Source organism: Sus scrofa, chromosome 17 (assembly GCF_000003025.6).
Source record: "Sus scrofa isolate TJ Tabasco breed Duroc chromosome 17, Sscrofa11.1, whole genome shotgun sequence".
Taxonomy (NCBI): Eukaryota; Metazoa; Chordata; class Mammalia; order Artiodactyla; family Suidae; genus Sus; species Sus scrofa.
In genome coordinates, this window is record NC_010459.5 from 1,529,934 (window position 1) to 1,557,151 (window position 27,218).

The following is a 27,218-nucleotide window of genomic DNA, read 5'->3' on the forward strand; positions in this document are numbered from 1 at the left end:
GAAAGATTAGAAATGCTTTTAAATAAGCTTAGAGTTATAAACCAGTTTAATCATTAAAATGTTGGCAAAATAATGATTCGTATGGATGTGAAAAAACTTAATATGCACCCTATGTTATGAAGTTTTTCAAAGATATATCAATCATAAAATAAATAAGAAAAATAAAGAACATAGATATGAGAAAGTTGCGTGTCATAGAAAATGGAAACAAAGTAGGAGGAATTTAAAAGAAAATCTCTTACACCTTGATGCCTGGCCTGGGTGATCCCCCTTTTAATGACATTTGTTATATCTGCATCTCATTGGTCCAATTTCACTGTTTTGTTCTGGAATGGATATTTACAAATAATAAAGCCTTTTACAGATTTTGAATTTTCATAATTTAATTGTTTATGAAGCATGAAACAATAATAGTCATAAGAGAGAACATAGATGCTAAAATCTTGAAACTATAAAAGTAATATTATCAACAAAAATTAAAAGAGCAGGGGAGAAGAGACAGATCAATGAATATGGGTTAATTTTCTAAACTTTTGAAATGGTAATATAAGTACAATTAAAATAGATAAATCAACAAATAGAGGAAACAAGTATTTTATTTAGCAAGCATATTCATAAAGGCAAATACCAGAAGAATATAAACACATAAATGATTAGAATAAATAAAATTAAACAAACAAAACGACATAAACAATAAAAATTAGTAGGTGCGGGGGAGAAGCTTTGTGCTACTATGAAAATACTAAATTCAGAGTTCCTGTTGTGCCTCAGTGGTAACAAACCTGACTAGTATCCATGAGGACGCAGGTTCAATCACTGGCCTCCCTCAGTAGGTTAAGGATCTGGCATTGCCATGAGCTGTGGTATAGACTGCAGACATGGCTCTGATCCAGCGTTGCTTTGGATGTGGCATAGGCTGGCAGATACAGCTCTGATTCAATCTCTAGCCTGGGAACTTCTATATGCCCTCAAAAGACAAGAAAGAAAGAAAGGAAGAAAGAAAGAAAGAAAGAAAGAAGGAAGGAAGGAAGGAAGGAAGGAAGGAAGGAAGGAAAGAAAGAGAGAAAGAGAGAGAGAAAGAAAGAAAGAAAGAAAGAAAGAAAGAAAGAAAGAAAGAAAGAAAGAAAGAAAGAAAGAAAAGAAAATGCTAAATTCTATTGAAATGTAAATTTTGGTGACAGAAAATTTGTCAGCCGATTGTTCTAGCCCCTTACCTCAATGATGCTTGGTACAGCATAAACAATTGTTATAAACCGAATTCTATCTCCCTCCACCCTACAAATTGATATGCTGAAAATCTAGGAAGTCATATTGGAGTAGGGTGGGCCTCCAATATGATGTATCCTTATAAAAAGAGGAAATCTGGACACACGCACACACACGCTAACATGTGAACATAAAGGCAGAGAATAAGATAATGTTCCTGTAAGGCAGGGAATGCTGATGATTAACAGCAGATAAACCACCAGACGCTAGGAGAGAGACCCTCCATCACAGCAAGCCAAAGGAACAAACTCTGCGGACATCCTGATATTCTACTTTTAGCCTTCAGAACAGTGACAATAAATTTCTGTTATTTAGGCACACTGTTTAAGGTCCTTTGTTACAGTAGCCTTTGCAAAGTAATACAGCAGTCAAAGAATAGTTGTAAAAGAGACATTTAGGAGTTCTCCATGTGCCGCAGGAGCGGCCCTAGAAGAGGCAAAAAACCAAACCAAACCAAACCAAACCAAACCAAACCAAACCAAACCAAACCAAAGAGACGCTTAAAGTACCTCATCTTTCACAAACAGATATCACATGCTATGTAATGTCATTAATTAATAACTATAAGTAAAAGCACGTATTAATAGTTATCTAGGTAATGAAGCAAAATTGGAAAATATTGGTGATGGTAGTCTTTTGAGACTAGTTAGAGAGGAAATTTATTTTCTCATCTTATAATTTTTTTGGGCCATGTACATGTTATCACTTACATAAAAAAAGATAAAAAGATAAACATAGGTGGTTGATCACTAGACCAATGTTATTTTACTGAAAGTATCTTTATTTTGAGTTAAACAGTGAGACAATTTAGAGCTTTGAAATTAATTCAGGAATTTTGACATCATATAGCTTATAGCTTAGGGAAGCATGATGTTTATCAAACAAAATAAGGCACATTTTATATAGAAAATCCTCACACTATTTCCTGTAGTTTATAGTTGTTTTATTATAATTTCTGCAGATAGTATTAAAGATGAGGACATGAAGTATTATTGATTAAGAGACCGAATTGGAAAAAGAAGAGAGTGAAGAGAATAGTATTAACCATTACCATGCATTAAGATAATGCTTGAAATACCATGCTCGTCTTCACTCAATCACTCATTCTATAGAAATGTGATAAGTGCATGCTATATGCCAAGCACATGTCAGGCATTATGAGGGAATGGTGAATAAATTGAGAATATCCTAGACCCTGCCTTCAAGGAACTTGGTTTGAAGTATAGGCATGTGTTCTAGTTTTCTGAAGTTGCTGTAATGAAGGACCAAAAACTCAGTGTCTTAAACTAGAGACTTTTTTTTCTCTCCCAGTTCCTGGGGCCAAAAAAACAAATGTGTTGGCAGAGCCATGCTCCTAGAAGGCTCTAGGGGAGTTTCCTTCCTTGCCTGTTCCAGCTTCTGGTGGCTATAGGTCTTTCCTGGCTGATGGCCACATTCTTCCACTCTGCTTCTATCTTCACATGGCTTCCCCTTTGGGTCTGTGTCTTTTCCTCTTCTGTCTCTTATAGAATACTTGACATTGAATTTAGGGCTCACCTAGGTAATCCAGGATGATTTTATCTTGACATCCTTAACTTAATCACATCTGCAAAGATCATTTTTCCAAATAAGGTCACATTCACAGGTTCTAAGTATTACAGGACATGCACATACTTTTTATGGGCCATAATTAAACTATTGCAGGATGGCTAGGTGAATAGATAAACCCAGCACAGCAAGATAAGTGCTATACAAGGGTACATAGGGGGTTTCAGTGCATAGAGGACACCTGGAGGGAGGTCCCAGTTCAGTCTGACGGGTTCAGAGAAGGCTTTGTGAGTAAAGCGACACGTAAGATAAAACCTGAAGAACAGCAAGGGCAGGAAGCAGGGCTGGGGGGAGCTTTCTGTGGAGAGAGAGTATGGTGAGCTTAGGTAACTAGGAGATGTTGAATGTGACTATGAAATATGAGATGAGCAGAAGCACAGAATGAGACTATGTAGGTAAGCAGAGCCCAGAGTGTGACTGTCGTTAAAGACCTCACCTAGCACATTGGGGTTTTAAAGCTATGGGTGAGGGAGTTCCTCTCATGGCTCAGCAGAAACAAATCTGACTAGTACCCATGAGGACACAGGTTGGACCCCTGGCCTTACTCAGTGGGTTAAGGATCAGGCATTGCTGTGAGCTGTGGTGTAGGCTGCAGACATGGCTCAGATCTAGCGCTGCTGTGGCTGTGGTGTAGGCCAATGGCTACAGCTCCAATTCGACCCCTAGTCTGGGAATCTCCATATGCCTTGGGTGCAGCCCTAAAACGACAAAAATAAATAAATAAATAGAGCTATGAGCGGGAGTGTGACAGAGCTTCATCATATAAAGATAATTTGGTTTGTCGTATAGGTGGTAGACTGACAGAGATTAGAACTGGAGTCAAAGAAACCTGTTAGGATGATGTATTTGTAATTTGAGCAAGAAATGGGAGGATCAAGGGGATAGGGATGAGAAAGAATTATAATTTCCATAGGAATTGCTCATTACTGCTGAACTCACAGGTGCTTTTCTACAGTGTTTCTAAAGTCAAGTGGATTCTAAATCTCTAAATTTTCACCTGAACTTCCTAGAACTATGATTAGTCAACAGGTATACATAGACATGGAACAATATGCATCCAACAGCAGTCGTTAAGAGACATTTTGAATTTCTGAAACACACCTTTGATCCTGTAGTTCTTAGGGCTATGGGTATACTTTAATTCACCTTGCTTCAAAGTAAATTTAAACTTCTTCATATATGAAATGATGGGAGTATGTTTGGGTGGTGAATATTGCTCATAAGCAATGGCTTACTCTTAATTGGATGTACCTGTTTAGCTGTTGGTTTCAAAAAGTTGCATGAGAAGACAGTGAGGAAGGCAGAAGGGTATTATCAAGGTGACAATGGGATTCTGTGCTGCAGGGACCAAGGCAGCAGAAGTGGGGGATGGTGAATATATCACTTGGAACATAAGAAGGCCTGTCTGCTCCTTCTCACCTGGGTGCCCACTGGCCAGGACAGGGGTTGAATAAAAACTGACCTGCAGGAGAGATTTCCAGGCATCTGGAAAATGGCCTGGCCAGCAACCTCAGGAGGAAATATTGGCTAGTTTGCTAATAATTCTTCCAGAATAGAGTTTTATTGTTAAGTGGTGGAAATGCTAGCAATGTTAAAAATGTTGTGTGTTATGTAATTCCCATGGATTTGAAATGTAGAATAACAGCATCAAAAACCCTTAGACAAGGTTATGATTCACCCTAACTGTGTTGGCTACAGCTCTCTGGTATTTTAAGCATGACTTTGTGGCTGCTTTATATTCCCTTCCAGTAAGAGGGGTCCTGGATTCCATTAATACACATCAACTATGTCCTCCTTAGGAGAGACTGAACTTTATTTTTTCCCACATTGTGTAGGAAACCATTGTATGGCCATTTTGATTAGTCACAATATTCTGTGTTAGTCTTTCAGCATAAACCGTAGATTTAAAATGACTTCAATGTAGATTGATAAAGAGGATTGATGAGGAGCCTGAAAATGTTCCTTCCCTCATTGAGCCTGCACGCTCCTTTTTCTTATATACCATCCCTACCCATTCTTCCCCACCTCAAATAATGTGTTGCGCACAAGTTTTTGCTGTGATAACCTGCACAATAACCAGAGCTCCAGCTCAGCTTTATATAGTCCTCTGACCTCAGCAGGGAATGCTGAGGGCACACACATTGAGCAGCAGCTCAAAGGTACCACTCATTCTATCAGTGCTCTGACTTATCTTACATCTCCTGAGTGAATGTGGTCCTCTTAAGAAGGAAAAGATTTATGTGAAAGTTAGAAATCAAATGTCCTCATCAACTGTTTTCATGTAAGCAATACGATGATTGCCCATTCATTCTCTATCAAAAACACATTTTCTCAGTGGTCAGGTTTGGAAACTGGATTACAATAACTAAAAGGTATTGCATGTGGAAAAATAGATTTATTTCTATTGTAAGTTTCCCAGGATAGGCTGAGGTATAATTTAGCATGCTGTTTTGTTTCTAGTCTAGATAGAATTTTAAATATAAAAATGTAGTGCTTTACATGATTACTAATATGTTTAGGGAAAATTTGCAATGAAGAGGATACTGAAATTGCTGGCAAGCTTTTTTCCTCTCTGGCCTCCTTAAGAATTGCTCACAGTATGGAAGTTGTTTGAATTACTTTTCAGCTTGTTTAAAATTTATCATGCCTCAAACCAAACACTGTGGACGTGTGAGAGAAAGCACTTTGTAACTTCTAAGTGGACATAGATAATATTTATGATAAAAGACTAGGTTGAATACAGAGAAAGAATACAGAATAACTGAATTAAATGAAAATGCATGCTTCAGGAAAGAGCAACTTTTTAAATTATTAAACTAGAAAGCAGGATAAGCTGAGAAAAAACAACCAAACTTAATTTTATGCTCTATTTTCTGTTTCTAAAATTTATTGTACATTTTTTGTCAGCATATACCTGAAATGGTAGTTAAATTCTCAAAGCTGTGTGTGTGTATGTGTGTTTTTTCAGCACACAAATGTCCGAAATAGGAGGATAAAACATTTCTTTTCATCTTTCAAAAAACCCTTAATATTAGGTTTGTGTTACATTTCGATGTTGGCCAGTTCTTTCTGATTACTTTTAAATTACAGCTTTTCCACCATAATATGCAAGTCAGCATCTTTCCTGTAGGGCAGAAACTTTGCACTGGTCACAGGACATACCACTATTAACACTCCAAATTACAGCTCCTTGGCCTTGTCAAGAAACACACATTATTCCAGTTAAAGTAAAATGCAAGGATATTTAAAGTCTCTTCCTGTTGGAACCTTCCATGGGCTTATGCAAAGCAAATACTCTGTTTGTAGGATACTTCCTACAACAGTTGACTCATCTGAACAACATCTTGCTTGTTGGGTAAATGAACACATGACAAGACATTTAACATCATCTGACCCTTTACAGCAAAATGAGGAAAAAAGGAAAGGTGTGTTATTGAGGGATGGACTGAAAATTAAAGTCCCATCTGCACAAAGGTAAATACATACTATGAGAAGTTACTTTGCACCAAGGGGTCAGCTGTATGTTTCTTAATGCAGACTCTGATTGGCTGTATTGACTCAAATTCGGCTTCCCTCTGCCTTTGAGGGGTGAGGGTGTGAAGAAATGGTCTATAGGCCTGAAAGGTGGTATTTACCACATTCACCAAGCTAGCCTGCTACTGGTTTCCTTTGTACTCGTGGGAGCAGAGCACCATCAGCTGACTTACTAACCTCCCTGCAACAGCAACCACTCAGTTCCTGTGTGTTTTGTCTTCTGTGGTAAAGACTGTACTTACTGCAGGCAGCCAAAGACTGCATCTTGGATTGTACTCAATTATTGCAGATATTGAGAACTAATGTATATATATGTATATCTGTGTAATCATATATGTATATACTATATAATTATTAATTTTATGTAAAATATTTTTGTTAGAAAAAAAGATGGAGTTCCCATCATGGGTCAGCAGAAACTAATCTGACTGGTGTCCCTGAGGACACAAGTTCGATTCCTGGCCTTACTCAGTGGGTTAAGGATCTGGTGTTACTGTGAGCTGTGGTTTAGGTCGCAGATGTAGCTTAGATCTGGCATTGCTGTGGCTGTGGTGTAGGCAGGCAGCTACAGCTTAGATTCGACCACTAGCTTGGGAATCTCTATATGTCATGAGTGTGGCCCTTAAAAAGACCAAAAAAATTTTTTTTTTGGTTAAGTGGACTTATTTTATACTTAGATTTTCTACTTTATCCACTTCACAATTTTACTAGGAAAAAGTTTAACTCATTTAGAAATTCATAAATGGATTTTGTGGTATAAACTGACATTTAATCTAAATAACATCTAAGTAATAATGTTGGAAATGAAGGTTATGACACAGCACACTGAACCTGAGCAATTGTCTTTCCCATTCAGTGTCTGTCACGTAACAACAGATGAACAGCATGGTGGTTGAATGCTGCCCTCTGAATTCATTGTCATCTGTCCAAGAATTCACATCACTCATAAACCTATGGGATTGTGTTATTAAAGAATTTCTTGATTTGTGCTTCAAGTACGATTAAAATTGAAATTTCTTCTGTTTTTAGATATTTATACAGCACATTTCTCATCTGTGATATTCTGACTGAATCACCTTTGGATACCTCTTCAAAGTGACTTTCTAAAGAAAATGTCCAATTGTGCTTTAGACTAGTATGTACGTGGCGCCATGGAAATGAATCTGACTAGGAACCATGAGTTTGCGGGTTCCATCCCTGGCCTAGCTCAGTGGGTCTGGGATCTAGCATTGCCTTGAACTGCAGTGTATATTGCAGATGCGGTTTGGATCCCACATTACTGTGGCTGTGGCATAGGCCAGTGGCTACAGATCTGATTAGACCCCTACCCTGGGAACCTCCATATGCCGCCAGTGTGGCCCTATAAAGACAAAAAAAAAAAAAAAAGGAATTAAATTTTCAGAAAACCACAAAGCATTCTTTTGCTTTTCATGCTTTTCATCAGTTATGCTGTTAAATCACTTTGAGACAACTGTCCATGATTATAAAAAAATTAATAGCATTCCATAGATGATTTTTATATATCCAAGAGGGTATAAAAGTTAGTGGGGATTACTATCTCATCACTAGTTTATGGTTGAACTATTTTGTTGATGCTTTAGTCGTCAAGTAAATGCCCATGATTTACTTCACTTTTCTGCTAACTAACCAGACACTAGCTGGGGAGAAAATTAACATGGCTAACATTTTTTTTTTTTTTTCAGAACTCATTAGTGTGTTGAAATCTAGATAATTTATTTATTTTAGGTAAAGTGAGCCCAGAAATTACTTAGCTAAAAATTTAAGCTGGAAAATAGAAAGCTGCTTTGCCTATGCTAATGTCTGACATATAAAGTATCATCATCTTTTGATTTTCACATCACCATGAAATATTTTGTTAAAAAATACCCCATCATTTAAAAGTGTCTGTTTACAAAATGCTCTTTTTGAAGTATTTGCTTATTTCATTCATTTCCTAAAATTTAAGTCTGTGTATTTAAAAATAAAATTGCGTTTACTAAGAATAGTTAAAACAGGCACAGGGACATCCCGTCTTTCATTCTCACAAATGAAAGGCATTGGCGTCTTTCAAAACTCAGCGCCCCCCCCCCCCCCCCCCGCCCCGTGAAGCCGTCCCTGATCTCATGTGGATGGGATCCCTATCCTGCCAGGGCTTTTAACACTGTAGCTCCAGAGATCTTAACATATCCTACCTTGGATTAGGTTGAACCAGGATGCTACTGTTCTTATGGTTTGAAACATAATGTTACCTTAGATTGTAATAGTAATAGCTATTAGAGTTAGTTTATCTGAATATTTTGTTATTTTACATCACCCCTGCTAATACTACATCTTACATGGCAAAGTGCATGGGGGAAGAGAAGGTACTTAATATTTACTTAGCTAATGAATGCATATTCCAGATTCTATGATAATAATTAGATAGCAAAGACGTACATGTGTACATGTGTAAATCCTCTCTTAAATGTTGTCACTCTTTTCCCACAATTATTCCCAGAAAGTTCAGCTTACTTAGATCTGTAACCAGGGCAATTTAGCAAAACAAACAGAAAATAGCAACTCTTATTCCTAATAGTTGCAGTCACATGTTTACAATGTGTCAGGCACTGTTCTGATTATTTTACATAAATTAACTTACCTAATCTTCCCAATAATGAAGTGAAGCATCCCATCATAAAGGTGAAAAAAATTAAGGTGCAGAGAAAATAAGTAACCTACATGATTATAAAGCTGTGAGTGAGGAAAGTGGTTTGCTTTTAGAGCCCGTTGGCTTTTTTCTAGGTATGGCACCATAGTGCAGAGGCTGTGGAGGTTTACCATAGGCTGTGAAGTGTTCTAGAAATCTCCAACTAAAGTAGCTACTATACCCTGGTTTGCTGTATATACAGTGAATATAGGTTCCACTAGAATTTGACCAATTTCCAGATCTTATTCTGCAATTGTTCAGTTATTTATCTATTGAAATTTCACCTTGAATTTTGGTTAAATAATGGATTGTTCTAGTGGTTTTTGTATGTGGCATTGAACCACATTTTCTATCTCATTTAACATCCCTAACAACCTTGTGATGTAGGGATCATTGTCTCCAGTTTTCAGGGATGCATAAGGCTCAAACAGATTAAATAGCACTCCTCGATTTAGATAATGCTCCTTACAGCTTAATTTCTCAGTTAGAAAATCAAATTCAGACTAAGCTTTCATTTCCTAGACCAAATAATAATGCTATTTCAACTTAAAAAAAAAAAAACAAAACCCCTCTTGGTTAACTTTTAATGTATATAAAAAGCATTATGTCCTTTTGAAGTTTAACTGGCTCAAAAATAGAACCCCCCAAATGGAAGAGGTTCATTAACCACTAGTTTTATTCCTATGCCAATGTAGAAATAGAACTGAAAAAAAAAATGGACTTTCCTATTTGTTTATATTTCCTTCGAAATTTGTGGGGTTATCTCTAAAGTAGCGCTGTAATTTTCTTGACAGAAAATTATTTGTGGACTAGAGATCTTGTTGGCAGCAGGCATAAGTACTTTATTTCTAAGAACATGAGCCAGAAAATGAACAGATTCCATTGGCAGCATGGTTTGTTTAGTGCCCAGATAACAGAGGCAGGGCTCTGTTATGTAGGTTTTGTTAGTTATCCCAACTTTTGTGGACACTGGCATTTCTTCACAGGAAGCAGCCAAAACCTATGGTAGTTTTGTTGGTATTAAAAGATTAATAAGTTGATCCTGGTTTATGGTAACAGAAATCCATCAGGAAGAAACTAAATCAGTTTCATTATTATGATAGCCTCTAATGTGCAACTGGCTCTGAAATACCCATTAATTATTTAAATAATACCATAAAATACATTAATTCTTGCTCCAATGAAAGCTGATGTTGGGTTAATGTAAACTTATTAATGATCTTGTTACTAATAATATAAGTTTGCAATTTTGGTCCAAGTCACTGCTTGGATCAGAGGCCCATCACACATCATAACTACTTTTTTTCCCCCAAAAATATCTGGAACAAGAAATGTTTCAGATCTAATGACTCTCATTCAGAATATATTTTTCTGCCTTAAAGGCACCTGGCATCAAACCTCCCTACTTTATGTAGTTTCCACAATAGAAATAAAAAAGAAATTTACTATTGTCTGACACTTCCTAAACAAAAGTCCTTCAACCTCCTTTACTCATTTGTCTTTTAATTTCTTACTCCATTATTCCTATCATCTCTTGTCCACTCCCAACTTCCTCACAATGAAATTAACCAGAAAAGCTAGAGATTTCTAAACTAGTGGGCTCCTAACATTTTGGATTATGTACTTTTTTTCAGTAGCATATTATTTATTTATAAATTATAACAGAATTTTGTATTAATGTATCATTTATCTTATAAAATACATCCAAAATTAAAGGGTCATTTACAAATAAACACATTGGATATTCTAACGTTTTCTTCTTTATGCGCACCCTTGCCCCCTCCTTTCTGGAGACAACTGAATAGTTTCTAAGTAATATTTACTGCTCAGATTGCTGTGTAACTATTTGGCAACAATTAATTGTTTTGTAGCAAAGGTTAATAATCATCTTAAATTTGAAGGTTTCCTCCAAGACCCAGAATTTATATAATTCCTTGATCCCTCTTGTCCCCTCATGCCCTGTTATAGCATGGAACTAGCAGGGAGAACAGAGAGGAGATTACGATATAAAGTATGGGATAACTGGTCACTGATTTTGGTTGTATGACTTCATTTATTCTGCATCCTTATGACTTGGGTTCTTGACACCTGATAGTGTCCTCTGAAAATAAATCCTTTATCATGACATGGCTATTCATTCATTTAAACACTTATGAACGGGATTAAAAGCACTGAGCTAGATGCTAGAGGCACAAAATTGAACTGCTACAGACACAAAACTGTCCCCAAATAAGTGGCATGATCATGAATTTGCAGTAAACATTCTGATAGGAGTAAGTCCTCTATGGATGAAGAGAGAATCAAGCAACTAACTCGGCCAAGGAAATTGAAGAAAGTCCCTCCTAGGGACTTTGAGGATCTAGAATGATGAATTTATCAGGGATTCAGCCTATGGAGACACAAGCCCAGGAGGACTAGCCTAGTTGGCAGAGTTCCTCCTGTGAAATGGCAGGAACTATTGTCTCCACCTTTTCTGTAATCACAAATCGAAAGCATATTCCTTGTCTCCTTGCTAAGTTTATGCTGCTGATAATGGTAACTCCATCATGTTGAAATAGAATCTGTTTCCAGCCTACTACAAATCAGCTTTTTGTCAAGGAATTGTACCATTGCTTTTTCTTACAATTGATAGGTACTTCCTTTGGTACCTTACTTTAGCCCATCCTCTCCCTCTGTGTGTCCCTCTCTGTCTCTCTGTCCCTCTCTCTTCCTGTTTGCCTTCTTCTCCCCAACCATATACTTCCTGTGCCCTGGCTCCCCTTCCCTCTTTCTCTGTCACTACTGTTCCCTTCCTCAATGCTTGCCTTATGTCTTAGTCCAACAGAAGCCTTATCTGAGGATTCCAGCAGTATTTCAGGGACTATATGCTTCACAGAGCGAGGAACTCTAGTGTCTGGCTCATGGTGTACCTGGGATATGGAAGATGTTCAATATTAATTACTGATTTTTTTTTACCAGATGCTATTTCTAGTGTTATCTTTTATCATACAACTGAGTGTTTTTGCATGTCTGGTTGGATTTAGGGGAATCATGTATACTATGAAGCAAAATATCTGAGCCCCAAATACCTGCAAATATGTTTTTGGTTTCCCAGTTGTTTATGAGATAAAACCCAGTTTAAATGGCATGAAATAATTTGATGGTTTTTGGTAGCCTAACACACAAAATGAGCTATGCACAAAGCTACCAGATTTACCTGGGACACATCGACTTGCCACGTGGTAGCAACTTTTCTCTGCCAGGGCCAATGCTAAAGCTAGAGGAAAAGGTTGCAAAACAATAAAGTCTGCTCCATAATCTTGTGTCATTAAAGCCGGTGAGACCTTCATATAAAATCATACTGTCATTATGACTCTACCTGCAGATCTGTATATACTTAACTCCGCTTCCCACTCCTTCCCTCTTTGTAGACACTAAGCTCCTGAACAAACTCTAATTCTTCTACTAGTTCTTGCTTTCAATCAATATATCTTGGGGCCACAGCATAACCATATTTTTGGTTTTTATTCTTAGACAACTTCCACCTGCCCTTTTAATATTCTTCCAGCCGGCTTCCTATATTGGTCCATTTGATCCTCTGCATAATTTACTGTTCTTCAAGTCACCACATTGGTCAATGTTAGCTCTCCCATGCTACAAGGCTCCCATATAGTCATTCAGGAGCTAAGAAGGATCAAGAAGGTCATAGAAAGAAATGAGAAAGTCATTTTAGGTACAGGTGTGCTTTTACCAAATCTATACATATTTTAAAGATAGGGTAAGAGAAAATATTTGATTTCTTCAGTCACTGCTAATTAATGTATTGCATTTGCACAGAGGTAAAGTCCCATGTGTACAGAATAATGTTTTGGTCCTGGACAATTTTTCTGTAAGAAAGAGTATTGCATTTGATCAATAGCCCTACAACATATAAAATAGTTTCCTAACATGGAAAGATATTATGTAGTCTGAAGTTTAAGCATCAGAGATTTATAAATATATATATATGTATTTTTTTTTGGTCTTTTTGTCTTTTCTAGGGCCACACCCATGGCACATGGAGGTTCCCAGGCTAGGGGTCTAATCAGAGCTGTAGCCGCCAGCCTATGCCAGAGCCACAGCAATGCCAGATCCGAGCCGTGTCTGCAACTTACTTACACCACAGCTCACTGCAATGCCGGATCCTTAACCCACTGAGTGAGGCCAGGGATCACACCCACAACCTCATGGTTCCTAGTCGGATTCGTTAACCACTGAGACGCGATGGGAACTCCAGGGATTTATGTAGACTACCGCAGAACATATACTCAGCCTGTTTATTTCATTCACAACATACCATGATATACTGAAATATATTTACATTAGGTGTTGCACCTCAACATAGTCATGTTATGAGTTATCCTTCAATATAATTTTTCCTTCTTCTTTGATAATAGAATTTTTTAGCAGGTATCTGCTTGCTCAGGACCCAGACTCCTTTTATCAGCACTTATTGCTAGCCATACAATAGTTGTGTAGCCATACAACTAAGTTCTTGAAACATAAGGACAAAAGAAGTGTGTTTCTTATGGGTCCTGTCTTTACTCAGGAGAGTGGCCATCCCTACACCCTTTCTTCTTCTTTCTGATTTGAATATGGAAACTGGCTCATGGTGGCAGAGCAGTTGGATAAGCGGATCTAAGGTTTTTGAAAACATAGGGCCTATGCATTGGCTTATACCCAATCATTATGTATGTGCGAGAGAAAGGCAATGGTTAAGCCACTTTTATACTGGCTTTCTGTGATAGCAGTCCATCTGCAGCAAAAATGATAATGTTTAGTTTACCACTGGGATGTGAGGTTTTTTGGCTAAAATGTGAAATTAGGTGTCATCTCAAAGTTCAGATCATTTTTTGCATTATCTTTTGTGGTTTATTTGCTTGGTAATATGGAGTATGTCTTATGAGAGCCATATGAGATATTTTTATATATTTATACAATGATTATGGCTATTCAAAAATTTGAGAACTATTTAAATTGTCTGTAGAAAAGACTGAGTTTTGGACTCTTTAATTAGTAAACCACCATCAAAAACAGATACACTCATTCTTTAAAAAAAAAAAGTCTAACCTCAAGTCTTTCGCTTCATATTTTCCATCTTCACATCTCATTTGGTTTGAAGAGACCACTTCTTAGACTGTCTCCTTCCTCCACATTTCTTTGGAATTTATCTCTGAGAATTGCTCTTAACCAGCTGCCCTACCCCAAAGACCAACCCACGCCCTGTAAGCGCTGGTCATATGCCACTTGGCTTTCTTGGCTCATTTACTAATGTCTGCTCATGATCTATTTGGTTATCCTTTGATTTCAGTGGCTTAAATTTAATGATATATTTCATCATATTTAAGGGAGCTATTAGCTTAAAAAGTCAATATTTTCATATACTACAAATGCAGTCATCTCCAATTGAGACTCCTAATAAGTATGTGTGGCTATCCTCGATGGCCAGAAATATCACTGGAAAGTAAGAAAAAAAAATCATGCTAAACAACAAATGTCTGCCAATATTTATAGGCTTCAAGGAATGATGATTTTTTCTAAAGTACAATGCTATCTCTAGAGTAGTATTTCAGTGCATTCTGAGGATTAACCTTATAAACTCTGTTTTTGTTTTTTTCAAGAACAAAACAAAACTCTGTTTTTATTTTTTTAAGAACGAAACAAAACAAAACTCTGTTTTTGTTTTAGAACATGATTATATTCTGACCCCTTCCCCCAAAAAATTCATGTTCATAAATTCAGTGAAGGAGTTGGTTTGTTCCGTGACCATCAGATATTGAGCTGATTAAAGTTCTCTCACTAAAATTATATTATATTATATTATATTATATTATATTATATTATATTATATTATATTATATTATACTTCTCCTGTCTAAGCTCTAATCTCAAAGCTGTCACCATGGCTGACAAATAGTTTAAAGACAACTAAGTAAACACTTTTCAGAATCAGGCACCCGATTGCCTTAGACATGGAATATGATCCATATTGTCTTCCCAAAAGGCTTACCTGTTTTAACTAGTTGCACTAGAATTAGAATCAAGTACTTGATTGAAACTTGTGTTGACATTTAGAAAAATTTTATATTTGTTTCAATTCTATAAAAGTAATAATAATCAAACTAACTGCATAGTTAAAGGGTTGTTTTGTGTGAAGCAGAAAATGCTTCAAATAGTTTACATATCTAACATTACTTTGTTTTTGTACTTCTGTTCATTGTATGCACTTCACCCATAGAACTAACGCTTTTTATAAAAAATTATAGAGGCTAAAAAGTGAAAATCTCTGCTTTTAATTCCATTCTCTCAAAGTAATTGCTATCGACAACTCTGTACTTATTTGTCTAGAACTTTGCATATTTCCCTATAGTCATCCAGAAATGTTTAAATCTCTTCTCTATTCCTATCTTATCTCCATCTATACCTGTATTGCTATCTATACCTACACATTTCATCATACACAGTTGGGATGTGCTATAATATTAGTCTGCCACTGTGTTTTGCTATATCATAACCACTATTCATTTAAAGCACATGGATCTCATTCCATCTTTTTAACAGCTGTATATCACTCCAACCATAGATAAACAATTGTACATTATTTCTTGATAGAAATTTGGGTTGTATCTCTTTTTTTTGTCAATAACATACAATACATACATCATGTACATATATTTTTATGCATTTGTTTTATTATTTCTTTTGGTAGCATTCTAAAATGGCTAGTTGGCCATTCAAAGGTATTTTAACACTCGTTCAATACCAAATAGAACAAAAATTCCTACACATTTTGATTCTAGTGGCTTTTCCCATAATGGTACTTTTCCAAAGTAAATCCCAACCCTGAAAATTTGCATTTAATCTCTTTATCCCAAAGCATCCCAAATGAGTTGCAGAGTCAAAACAAATACTCTGCCAGACAACACCATAACACTTTAGAATGATGAAATGCTTAAAATAGAATTTTTAAGTTAGAACTTGTAAATGAGATATAATTACAGCTCTTGTAATGCAACCATGCTATAGTGACATGTCCAAGAACAAATTCTTTCCAGCATTCTTAGTATTGATATAAATGTCCAAGTGGTGAGCATATGTTTCTGGAATGTTTAACGTTTCTGTCGGCAGTTGGTCAGGGTTTGTCTTATTTTAGGGAAGCTATGTCATAGGTCAGTTAATACTTTCTTATGTCATTATTGCATTTCCTCCAACAGATTTGATAGAATATATGGACAGTTCTGGAAAAGTGACCTGAGCATTCCAATCATAACAACTTTATGGCGCATTAACATTTTAATACAATTTATGTAAGGAAGGAAGAGTTCGCCAGAAGCATAGAAATGCTCCATTGGTGTGTAGTTTGAGCACATTGATCTTTGCTGTAAAGTCTTTGACTTCACTTAAACTAACTTATGACATGTTACTGATCTAGTTTGTTGGCAAAACCACAGTTTATGGAAACCAGATTTCTCCACCACAAAGAGAGTTGGAGGTTTTTTTCTCAATGTAGATAGCCCCAGTTGAACAGAACTAAGAACCTTAGTTTTGTCTTAGGAGAATTTGAATAGCGGATTAATATTATATCAAGAGAAGGACAGAGATATTACACTAAAGTGTCCAATCTGCAGTTTTTTTTTCCAACGCCAATGGGCATGTTGCATTTATAAAAAGAAATTGTATTTATATCAGGTACTACATGGTTGGAAGAATATTGGGGAAATCTTAAAGAGATGACAAAGTTTGGCCAGGAGTTGTCTAACTATGCTTCATGCTTCATTGCATATGCTTCATGTAATTCCACTCCAGTCCTGTCTCTCACTTGGAAAGTTCTTAGGGAGCATGGCTTCTACAGGATTAGTCAAAGGTGACTCAGCATAAAAATTTATTTCAGTTATTATTCCTTTTCAGTCAAGAGTTTTAAAAAAAGTCGGTATAACTACTGATAGCGAATGTGCAGGGTATCCTTTGAATTGCATCTGCATATGTAAGCAGAGGGGGTACTATTGCTTTGGTGTATGCAAATATGTGATTAAATATGTGATTTACATCATCTTAATTATCATCAAATATACTTTTTAAAGGGAATAATAAGCTGAAATAAATGGTTTTCATTTAAAAAGTCATTAATTTTACTTAAAAATACCATGACATTCTTTCCAATTAGAGATTATTCTTCAGAAGATAGGCCTTGAACTATAAGCTATTTGCAGGCTTTTTAATTCCAACTGAAGAAAGTGAAATCAATTCTATCTTCAACAATTCTAAAATAGAATGTTCATGAACCATTATAAATATCATTAGTGAAATGGACAGGTTATCCTGCTTTAATTTTTACAGATTTCGATGATTTCCCAAAGAAGATGCTCTTTGAGTCACATGGCTATACTCCTGGACAAAAGAAACACCTACATGTCTTTTTAAGCCTAGCAAAATAATAAGTGATGGAAATAAGGCTATTTATAAAATTCCAAAAGCCAGATAATTGGTGCATGTGTCTTACCTTCTTTTTACGAAGTCTGACTTGATTCTCTGCAGGTTCCTGGGTGGCCAGAGTCTCCTTTAAGTGTAAACACTGCATGCCATCTCCTGAGCTGACCTTTGGAAGACTTTTGTTTTGATGTTCTGAGAAACCACTCTTCTCCAGGCCATTTTCAGCTGACATTCCACCAGCACAAGAAGGAGGCTGCAGAAGGCAGCTTCCAGAATCTGTTTTTAATAATGGTAGTCCTGTGTCCGTAGAAGGAATAGCCAAGAACTCATCTTGTACTGTATTGCAGGTGTTTCTTTCATGTTCATCTTTAGGGAAGTCAGATTTCCTTCGATGCTGAGCAATTACAGCAGAACTAAGCAATTGCTTTTCTGGCACAATATCTTTCACATTCAAAGAATTGCATTCATTTATTTTGGATGCATCTTTTATTTCACTTAAGCTTATATCATTACAAAGCTCCAGGCTTTTACTCACCATGTCACCAACTTTCCTCTCCCCCTTTTCTTCTTCCATCACTAAATCAGCTCTACCAGCCATTTCCCAAGAGTCATAAGAATCTTGATTACTCTCCATGATGGGCGGTGTCTTTACTAAGGAGCCTGCTCCTTTGATGCTCTGTTGGTCTGATGTTTTAGGCCCTTGAGTGGTTAATATCTGTTTGTCATCTGTAAGGTATAGATCAGAGTTGGTATCCTCATCAGAAACATGTACAAGTGTTTCTGTGCTGGCCTCCAGGGAAAGAAATTGATCTTCAACTTCATGGCTGTCATGTTCACCCACCTCCTTTGAAATGTGACCCATTGGCCTCCCAGGAATATCTCTCAGCTCTGAGCCATGACAGCAGTCTGGTAGGGAAACACACCTCTCTTTGCGGTCCACATTTGGAGTTGCATCTTTTTCCATACTTGCCTTCAAGCTGTCAGCCACTAGTCCATGATGACATGCTATGTTATAATCATCAGAATTAAAAGGCTGTCCCATCCATTGGGTCACATGTTCTTCCCAGCTTCTCTTTCTGATAGCTACAGACATGTCATCGTAGTTTAACTACAGATAGAGAGATACATTCCATATGAGACTAAAGGAGATGAAACTTGATGAAAGTTTACTTCACAACCACTGATTGAAGATGAGAGTAAGTTTTGTCATTTCTGCACCTATTAAAAAATTTTAAAAAATATATAGTTCAGGATATAATTCTAAAGTCAATCTATATCTTGGAAAAAAGTACTTAATTTGTGCTATGAAAAATTAAGTAAGAATTTTATAAAGCTTAATAGGGTTATTTCTTTAAGAAGCAGCCTAATATTAGAAGAAAATTTCATATTTAATATTTCTGGTCAAACATTGACAATATTTTAAAATGCATCTGGATTGATTGATCTGTTAATGAATAAAAATATATCTATTGCACATTTAAAATTCTGTTAGGAAAATATTTGGATTGCTTTACCTAATAAAATTCATTGGAAGAAACTAGTTGTTCTAGCTTACATGCTTTCCAGATTTACTTTTGTGGACACAAATTGTTATAGAAATCCAATGGTTATTTGGTTTGAATTGCGCTGAAGACCACCAGGGAACTGTTCATGCAAAACTTGAGCTATACAGACTGCACATGTAAGGTATTAGTGTGTGAAAGAGCTAATACAGATCCCAAACTACCAGGGTGTATTTACACCAGGGAGTGACTAAGAAACATGGAGTAATCCAGTTTAGCTCATATTAACACATAAGTCATGGATAAGAAAGCATAACACACACCATTTACAATGCCTTAGGATAAATACATTTTCATATATCTAACTGCTGCTTCTACCAGCCAGCAAGCTAGTGTTGTTGAAGCTTAGAGAAATTAGATAAATTGCCCAACGTTTTATGCACCTAGGATGCAAGCCTGGATTCAAAGTGTTCCCTGGTTCTAAGACCCAGGCTCAAATAGCCAACAAATGTCCTTCTCTCTATGGAACAATATTCCACTTTCACTTCTTCCCTCCACATATCGCTAGTAGGTATAAAATCTAAACTCTTCAGTCAGGAATTCAGGTGCACCAAAAAAGATATGAGCATGAGAAGACAAATTAAAAAATTCTTCAGAAATTTCAATCTCATTCTTTTTGGCTTCTAAGGTGTTTAGTTTGCATACTTCTGTTAGAATTTAGTCATAAAATTTTAGGTAAACAAGAAAACCAGATATAAGATAAGGTCAGAATATAAACACATTCCAGGTATCCATCATTTTCCTTGAATTATTCAAAGCCTTAGTTAGAGGCAAAAAATTATACTCATGTAAACTCAACCCCATAAAAATTACTAGCCCTGATGTTGCCCTATAATGAAACTAAATGACTGTACTGCAAAAGAAAAATCCCATTCAAGAGCAACATTTCTAGTTTTAACACAAGAACTATCAACACACACCATGGACTGGCTTATTGATTTCAGCTATAAACGAAATTAACTACTACGCTGGCTTTGGGTCATTTTAGTCTATTGAAAAGAACTCTGACTCCCCACCCCAAATTTCAGAGGATTCTGACTGAACATATGTCAGGAAGTTAAATATTCCCAATCCTGTAAAGAACAGTGAAATTAAGGAATGCACTAGAATTTTGGTACCTAATGCTGACCGATTATCATTCTGGATATTGTTTGGTTTCCTTAAAGGTCTGTGAGTATCTTTGAAAATGGTCAGCTTTCACATTTTCCACATTGGCATTCATTTTGCATTCAAAAGAAAATATAAAGTCCCTGAATTCCATGCATAAGTCATTATAATGTGGGAGGCTACGGAAAGTGGAAAAAACGCATAGACGCAGGCCAGAAAATTTCTGCTTTCATGGGCAAATTTGGGTTGTAATAGGGTGGTTCTGTTTTAGATGCTTTCTTTATTTTTATCCAGTGTAGAAAGACCAGGCTAACTTAAGAAATGCCACGTGGTATTACTGTGTAATTCCTAAGCCACATTTACATTTAAGCCGAGATTGAATTCTGGTTTTATTTCTTTTATGAAGAAGGAGAAAGAGTTTTATTAACCACTTGGGGAACAGATTACATAAGATTTTTCCCTTTAAGTCTTTACCATAATATTAATTAACCTATTGCACTCAACCTTTGGCAAGTAGGTATGTATTTTTTATAAGGTCAAAGGAAAACAATTCAACAAGGTCTGAGACAATCTAGCCGCACAGAGAGATTGTAAATTAGGTAGATTCAACAGACACAACTCTTCTGTTCTTACTTCTAATCTAGGTTCTTTGGACATTTCCAAATCATTCCCATGAATTTACACTGTCTTTATTTTGAAGATTTAAAATTTCCTAGCTCTCATTGTGACCGTCGCCATTACAGTTTGATGCTCATTTCACATCTTGTGGTCTGATAGATTGAAAAAAAATTATCTCAACAAGATTTCCTTTTCACACTTACTACTTAAACTCTGTAAGATTTACGGTTGAAATCTTCCTTCAGGATCAAGTTAAAAGAAGCACTGAATTATTGTTCATCACATCTGAGCATCTGAGTATATTGCCCTCATTTTCTGTCATCTGAATTGACTAGAATTTGTCCTGTAAGATTGACAAGTCTTTGTAAAAGACTTGACTTTTTTTGAGCCTTCTCACCAGGCTGCCTTATTGAAAATTGTATTTCTAACTATTTACTACTTATTTTGCAAACTTCTATTACTTTTTTTGTAATCATTTTTATGCAGTTTCATTCAGAATGAGCTCAACTGCTGAGGATTTGGATGAACGACCTGGAAAAGTGTAGGTCATTCCAGGGTGTTGATTTTATGAAGTGAATTTCCATGGGGATTTTTCACTTCTTAAATGCATGTGTTGAAACACTACTGCGTCAATATTATAAGACACTCTATGTACCTCCAATTACAGAATGATTCTGAAAAATATTTGTGAAATGTCTACATTTGCTTATTGTGATATTAGTGCATAGGATGTTTACACACAGAGGGATTTAAAATTTATTGTTTGGGTTAATTTTGTAACACAATTCTTTAACATAAACATTTTGTGGCATACAGTGTATATTTTAAAATTAATCAAAATTGATATTATTGTACTAAAAAAAAACAATTGAAGATCTTCTAGTGTGGCAATTCCTGACCTATTTCTTATATCAAGTGATAATGCTCTCCTTTGCACTTGCTCCTGAACATGCACCTTGTATTTTGACCTTACACTTGTCCTAAGGGAAGAAGAGCCTGATGGTAATCATTGTTGCTGATTCTATAGCTTGGGAGAATATTTCTATAGCAAATGAAGTACTTGTGGCTGAAATCAAGTGGGCGGTACCTTAGAACTGAGAGCAACACTGCCCACTCATAATCATTTACTCAACAAGTATTTGTTTAGTGCTAAATGAGATGCAGACACTCTGCTAAACATGGGGAATATAAACCGAAGTATGTATCATCTCATTTTATCCTTTCAGAACACAGATGATATATATAGATATGTGCACATATATATATACATATGTATAACTAAACACACACACATACACACACTCACACATGACTGACTCCTGAGTTATTTTTCAACACCTTCTCACAGATGCTGCATATTTAATAGAAGAGAAAATGAAGCCATAATAATTGTACTGCCTGTTTCTCTTTATTTTCCTAATTTCTTCTTAGGTGGCTGGAGTTATTTCTGATTTCCTTTCATTGGCATTTTTTTTTCTTTTTAGGGTCACACTGGCTAGGGGTCGAATGGGAGGTGCAGCTACAGCCCTATGCCACAGCTACTGCAATGCCAGATCTGAGCTGCATCTGCAACCTGCACCACAGCTCACAGCAATGCCAGATCCTTAATCCACTGAGCAAAGCCAGGGATTGAACCTGCATCCTCATGGATACTAGTCAGACTCATTATCATTGAGCAACAACAGGAACTCTTCCCTTCATGTCTTTCTTCTTAACTGCCCATCCCATATTAAATTTCTAGGTCATGTTCTTCTTCTACTACTGATTTAATGCTTACCTATGTGTAATAGCTACCACAAAGCATGTACTCAGTCACTGGGAGAAGGAAGAGAAGAATGAGGGAAATAATCTCCTTTTAATTAAACTGGGTTAAACTCTCTAACATGCACTCTTGCAGTAACAGAGAATCCAGCTGAACAAAGAAAAGGACATTTCTTCATTGGTCCACTTTGTTACCAACATGATAAGGGTCAAGTTGGTGAGATGGAGAGATGGGGAGCTTCAGCTTCCTAGGGGGATTTGATATTATAATGTATTTTGGACTATGCTCAGGGAGTCACCTTTGCATATATTAATTGCCACTCACTTACTGAATTGGACAATTAGAACAGAATCAACAACATATAAATAGACATGATCACAGCTTAACAGAGTCTCTCAAATGTGTATTCGCTAATGGCAAATTATATTTCCTAACAGTGAGCATTTGTGGAAATCAAAATTAAATTCATTTTCTTGATGGAGCTGTCAAAGAACAAATTGTCTAACCAAATAAATTGTGCACATTTGGGCATCTTCCACTAGCACCGACTCTTCAGTTATAACATGAGAGGAATGCTTTTCAATGTAAAATTGATGTCACATATTCAAGATTCTTAGAATCATCAATAAAGCCTAGGATTGATATGGTTATTCTTGATCACTTTATGTACATGCATGGACAAATAGCAAAAAATAAAAAATAAAAAAAGATAATACACTTTAAAAAGCATTTTTATGAGTCTAATCAAGGTAGCCAACTTTTAGTAAAAAACAATTAGCACTTTTTCTTTAACATGTTAGTGCTACTTAATTCAAATTCAACAGGGCTAGAATTAGGGAGTAGGAGAGAGAAACCTTTAATAACATGATGCAAGAATCTATCTCTGCATGATTTCATGCAGACTTCCTTTCTTTAGTGGCAATCTGTGTCTTAATCCTTCACAAAATCATTATCCATCTACTTTTACATACTTTGTCAAAGGTTGGAATTTACTCATTATGCCCCATTAGCTGTCTGTGGAGAAAAACAAACTCCTGCTAAAATCCTTTACTGGTAAATTGCTTAACGAAGCTTAAAATATGATATATGAAAAAGCTTCCAGGTCTTTAGGCTGTCTGGAAATTATCAAAAGGCTCAGTCAATTACAGAAAAAAAAACCCCATCTATAATGGACTGAGTCAGTGGAGTAAGTAGTACATCATTTTTTCCAAAAGACGCATCCAAGCCTTCATCATTTTTGGTCTTTAGAAGAAGAATGTAGAAGTAGGTACCCAATTAAAATATTCTTTAAATGTTTACCTATTTTTATGCAGATATATTAGTTTTACTGAGCTTAGAAAATTTTTTCTCCTTCTTAGCTCTCAAGAGTCAAATATGTTCCTGAAATTAAGTAAATCTGAACATTAACTCTGTCAATCCATTAAAAGTCAGCTCATCAGGAAAGGGTAAGGTGTTACAAAATTGCAAGTTATTATTTCTGAGGTGTCTTGTTTTTACCTCCACCTTTACGCTTTTTTTTTTTTTTTGCTATTTCTTTGGGCCGCTCCTGCGGCATATGGAGGTTCCCAGGCTAGGGGTCGCATCGGAGCTGTAGCTGCCAGCCTAAGCCAGAGCCACAGCAACGCAGGATCCGAGCCGCGTCTGCAACCTACACCACAGCTCACGGCAACGCCGGATCGTTAACCCACTGAGCAAGGGCAGGGACCGAACCCGCAACCTCATGGTTCCTAGTCGGATTCGTTAACCACTGCGCCACGACGGGAACTCCAGCTTCACGCTTTTTAATGTAGCCTCAGTAGTTTCTAACGCCCTTGAAGGGAGAAACCCAGATACTGGCAGTGTTTGATTTATCACTACTTCATAGTTCAGGTCAGCCAGGTTTGTAAATTCTTGGAACATTTTCTTAAATAATATGTAATTTGGAGAAATCTTGAAAACACGTTATGATATTTGCCTGATCACTAAGACCTTCCTGGGGATAATTTTCCAAGAGATCACAAAGTTAACACAATCTTAGGGAACAATAGTGAATCATGGATGTGGTAATTTCTAGATTTCTCTATTTCCATTGGGCTCTCATGTTTTATGTTTCTTAAGTACACAGTCTTCTCAATAACAGTGTTCCATCCTTTGCAGAACTCTTTGAGCATCTAGAACTACACTGTATCTTAGATATTTCTGTAAATAAATTCATTAATGAATAATAAATCATTTGGGTTTTTGACTTGATAGCTTTTCCCAGCAAATTCCCTGATAACCAAAGAAAAGTATTGCTTTTGCCCCAAATTTGTTTCACTTGGAATTTTTCATGCAATAGGAAATACCTTAGAGTTAAATTTGATGTCAAAAATTTTGTTGTCTTTTTTTTTTCTCCTGTAGCAAAGCAATAGCCTTATTATAGAAAGATACTTCTATTCCACAAGGGACATGAATTATAAAGCTTTATCGTCAGTGTGGTAAAATGTGGTTTAGCTTTAAGTGTCTTTCTATTTTTAGCTTTGCTATCATTTCTAAGAATACTCTAGCAGTAGACACAGTAATCACTAAATGTAAATAAGAGATAGGTCTACACCAGCACAGGTGCTCAGACAGCTAGGTGACAACAGGTTACAGAGATTTCAGTCATTCAATAAGTACAACTTTCACTGAAATCAGGAACATGAATTCATTGAGAATTTAGCTACTTTTGTTAGGTTAGTATCCTATCAGGGATTGATACCTCTCATATCAACTTTTGTCTTCTGTATTTAACATCTGTAATTCCCATCTTATTTTGTCATCTGCCTATGTAAATTTGAGTTTCTTTTTACTACCAAGTGTCCTCTATACCCAAGTAATAGTAGTACATTACAAACTTTTGATGACCATGGTTACAGTAATAGTAAAACCAAAAAAGCTCCCATTTATTTGGCATTTACTATGGATCAGGCCATGTATTTGCTGTTGTACTTACATCATCTCCTTCAATAATAATTATCACAAATACTTTATGAAGTGGGTACTAGCATTGTCCTAATTTAATAGGGATAAATTTTGGCAGGACTAAGTAACCAGCCCAATCTCTAACACCTATTGGTGAGCAGTGATTATTATCTCTGTTTTTAGTGAAGGCAAGATGTCTGTTAAAGAATCTTTTTTTCTTCCTGCTGATTTGCATTAGTTGCTTAGATTTTGTGTTCCATAGTTTTTTTCGCTTCTATAATGGGAATAATTAAAAATATACATAGAGAATAATATTGAGCTATATTAATAGTGAGCTGATAATATATGTAGAACACTAATCCATGATATATTGCGAGAACTCACTAGGTGTTAAATGATAATGACAATGACGTTGATGATGAGCATGATGATGGCAATGACTCCTTTAGTTCATGGCAGATCTTAGCTACAGAATCCATGGCTGAGTAAGAGCTATAGGGTCTGTCCTTTAGAGGCCCATGTTACTTTATAGATGAGTGATTTGACCACAATGAGAAATATCATGATTCTTTTTCTTGATTTGAGCTAAACTTTTTTTTTTTTTTAAAAACCAAGGATTTGTTTGTTATACTGTCTGCAACACAATTTACATGTACAAAAATCTCATCTGATGCTCAAAATGACATGGAGATATAAATATTTGCATTACCTTCCCAATTTTACCAATGAAAAACAGAAGCTCAAAGTAGGTATGGGGCATGCTTAAAATCACAGAGCATCCAATGGGAAAGATGCAAATCAGAGCTAGCTTTCTGTCTCTGTCCATGAGCTTTCTAGTACACCGCCCTGTTTAAATTGTGGAAAATTCGCTAGGGCTCTGCTCTCACTGGCCTTGTGTAACTTTTAATTTTGAACTATTTTTGGATACTTACACTTCCTTCTGGTTCTTAATGAACTTGTAATGTCATCTTATGAGAGTGTTGTTAACCTCTGGCCTCAGGCTCTAATGACTCTTGCCAACCTCTTATTTTCCTTCTCCTTTAAAAAGTATTATTCTATCTTTACAGGATGTCTGGAAATTTTTTCTAAAGTCTCACAATGCCCACTCTTTAACTATGGTCTTACTTTCCTTTCTTTGCTCTTTCCCTCCTATTTACTCCACAAATATTTATTGACAAACAGGTATTGACAATACCTGCCATGTTAGGTATTTTTGCCAATTGCTGGGAATAAAAAGAATTGAATTTCTAAACTTGCTTTCTGATCTTCTTACTTCCTTTCTTTCTCATTTCTGATAAAGGACTTATTTCCTCTGGATTATCTGAGTTGTGTTGCTAAACGATTCTGCTATTTCAATATGCAATTTGAAGTGTGAAATTTTTCACACATACAAGCAGCTACAACTGCTTTTTTTAGTCTTTTATCTTAATTCATGAGTAAGTTCGTGAACATGTTGTTTACATTGCCTTCAACTTTTTTTTTGGCATGGAGTTCCTATTCAATCTTTTGAAGTTCATTCGAATACTCTATAATCTACTGAATCAAAAACAACAGTCTCTTTTATATTAGGTCTCTAGATCTACACTTCACCTTTATATTATTTAACTTCCTCAAAACCTGAACTCATCTACTTCTCAAAACTCTATGAACTGACCAGCAGTTTAATGCCAAACTAGGACCGCAGAGGTAAATGTTGCATTTCTATATCCACACTAAAGTCAATCTG

At 36.1% G+C, this 27,218-nt stretch overlaps 1 protein-coding gene across 17 annotated transcripts in view; it reads right to left on the bottom strand.

Moving 5' to 3' along the window:
- Nucleotides 1–27,218, bottom strand: part of DLC1 (DLC1 Rho GTPase activating protein) — a 467,463-nt gene that overhangs the window by 360,225 nt on the left and 80,020 nt on the right. For 15 of the 17 annotated variants that reach the window (XR_002339951.1, XR_002339954.1, XR_002339952.1 and 12 more), the window contains one exon: nt 17,592–18,739. Coding sequence is in view for 12 of the 17 variants with exons in the window: in XM_021077719.1 (XP_020933378.1) it covers nt 17,592–18,614 (1,023 nt within the window). In the remaining 5 variants the exon portion in view is untranslated. The remainder of the gene's footprint in view (nt 1–17,591; nt 18,740–27,218) is intronic. The other 2 variants (XM_021077720.1, XM_021077721.1) reach the window with 1 other exon arrangement.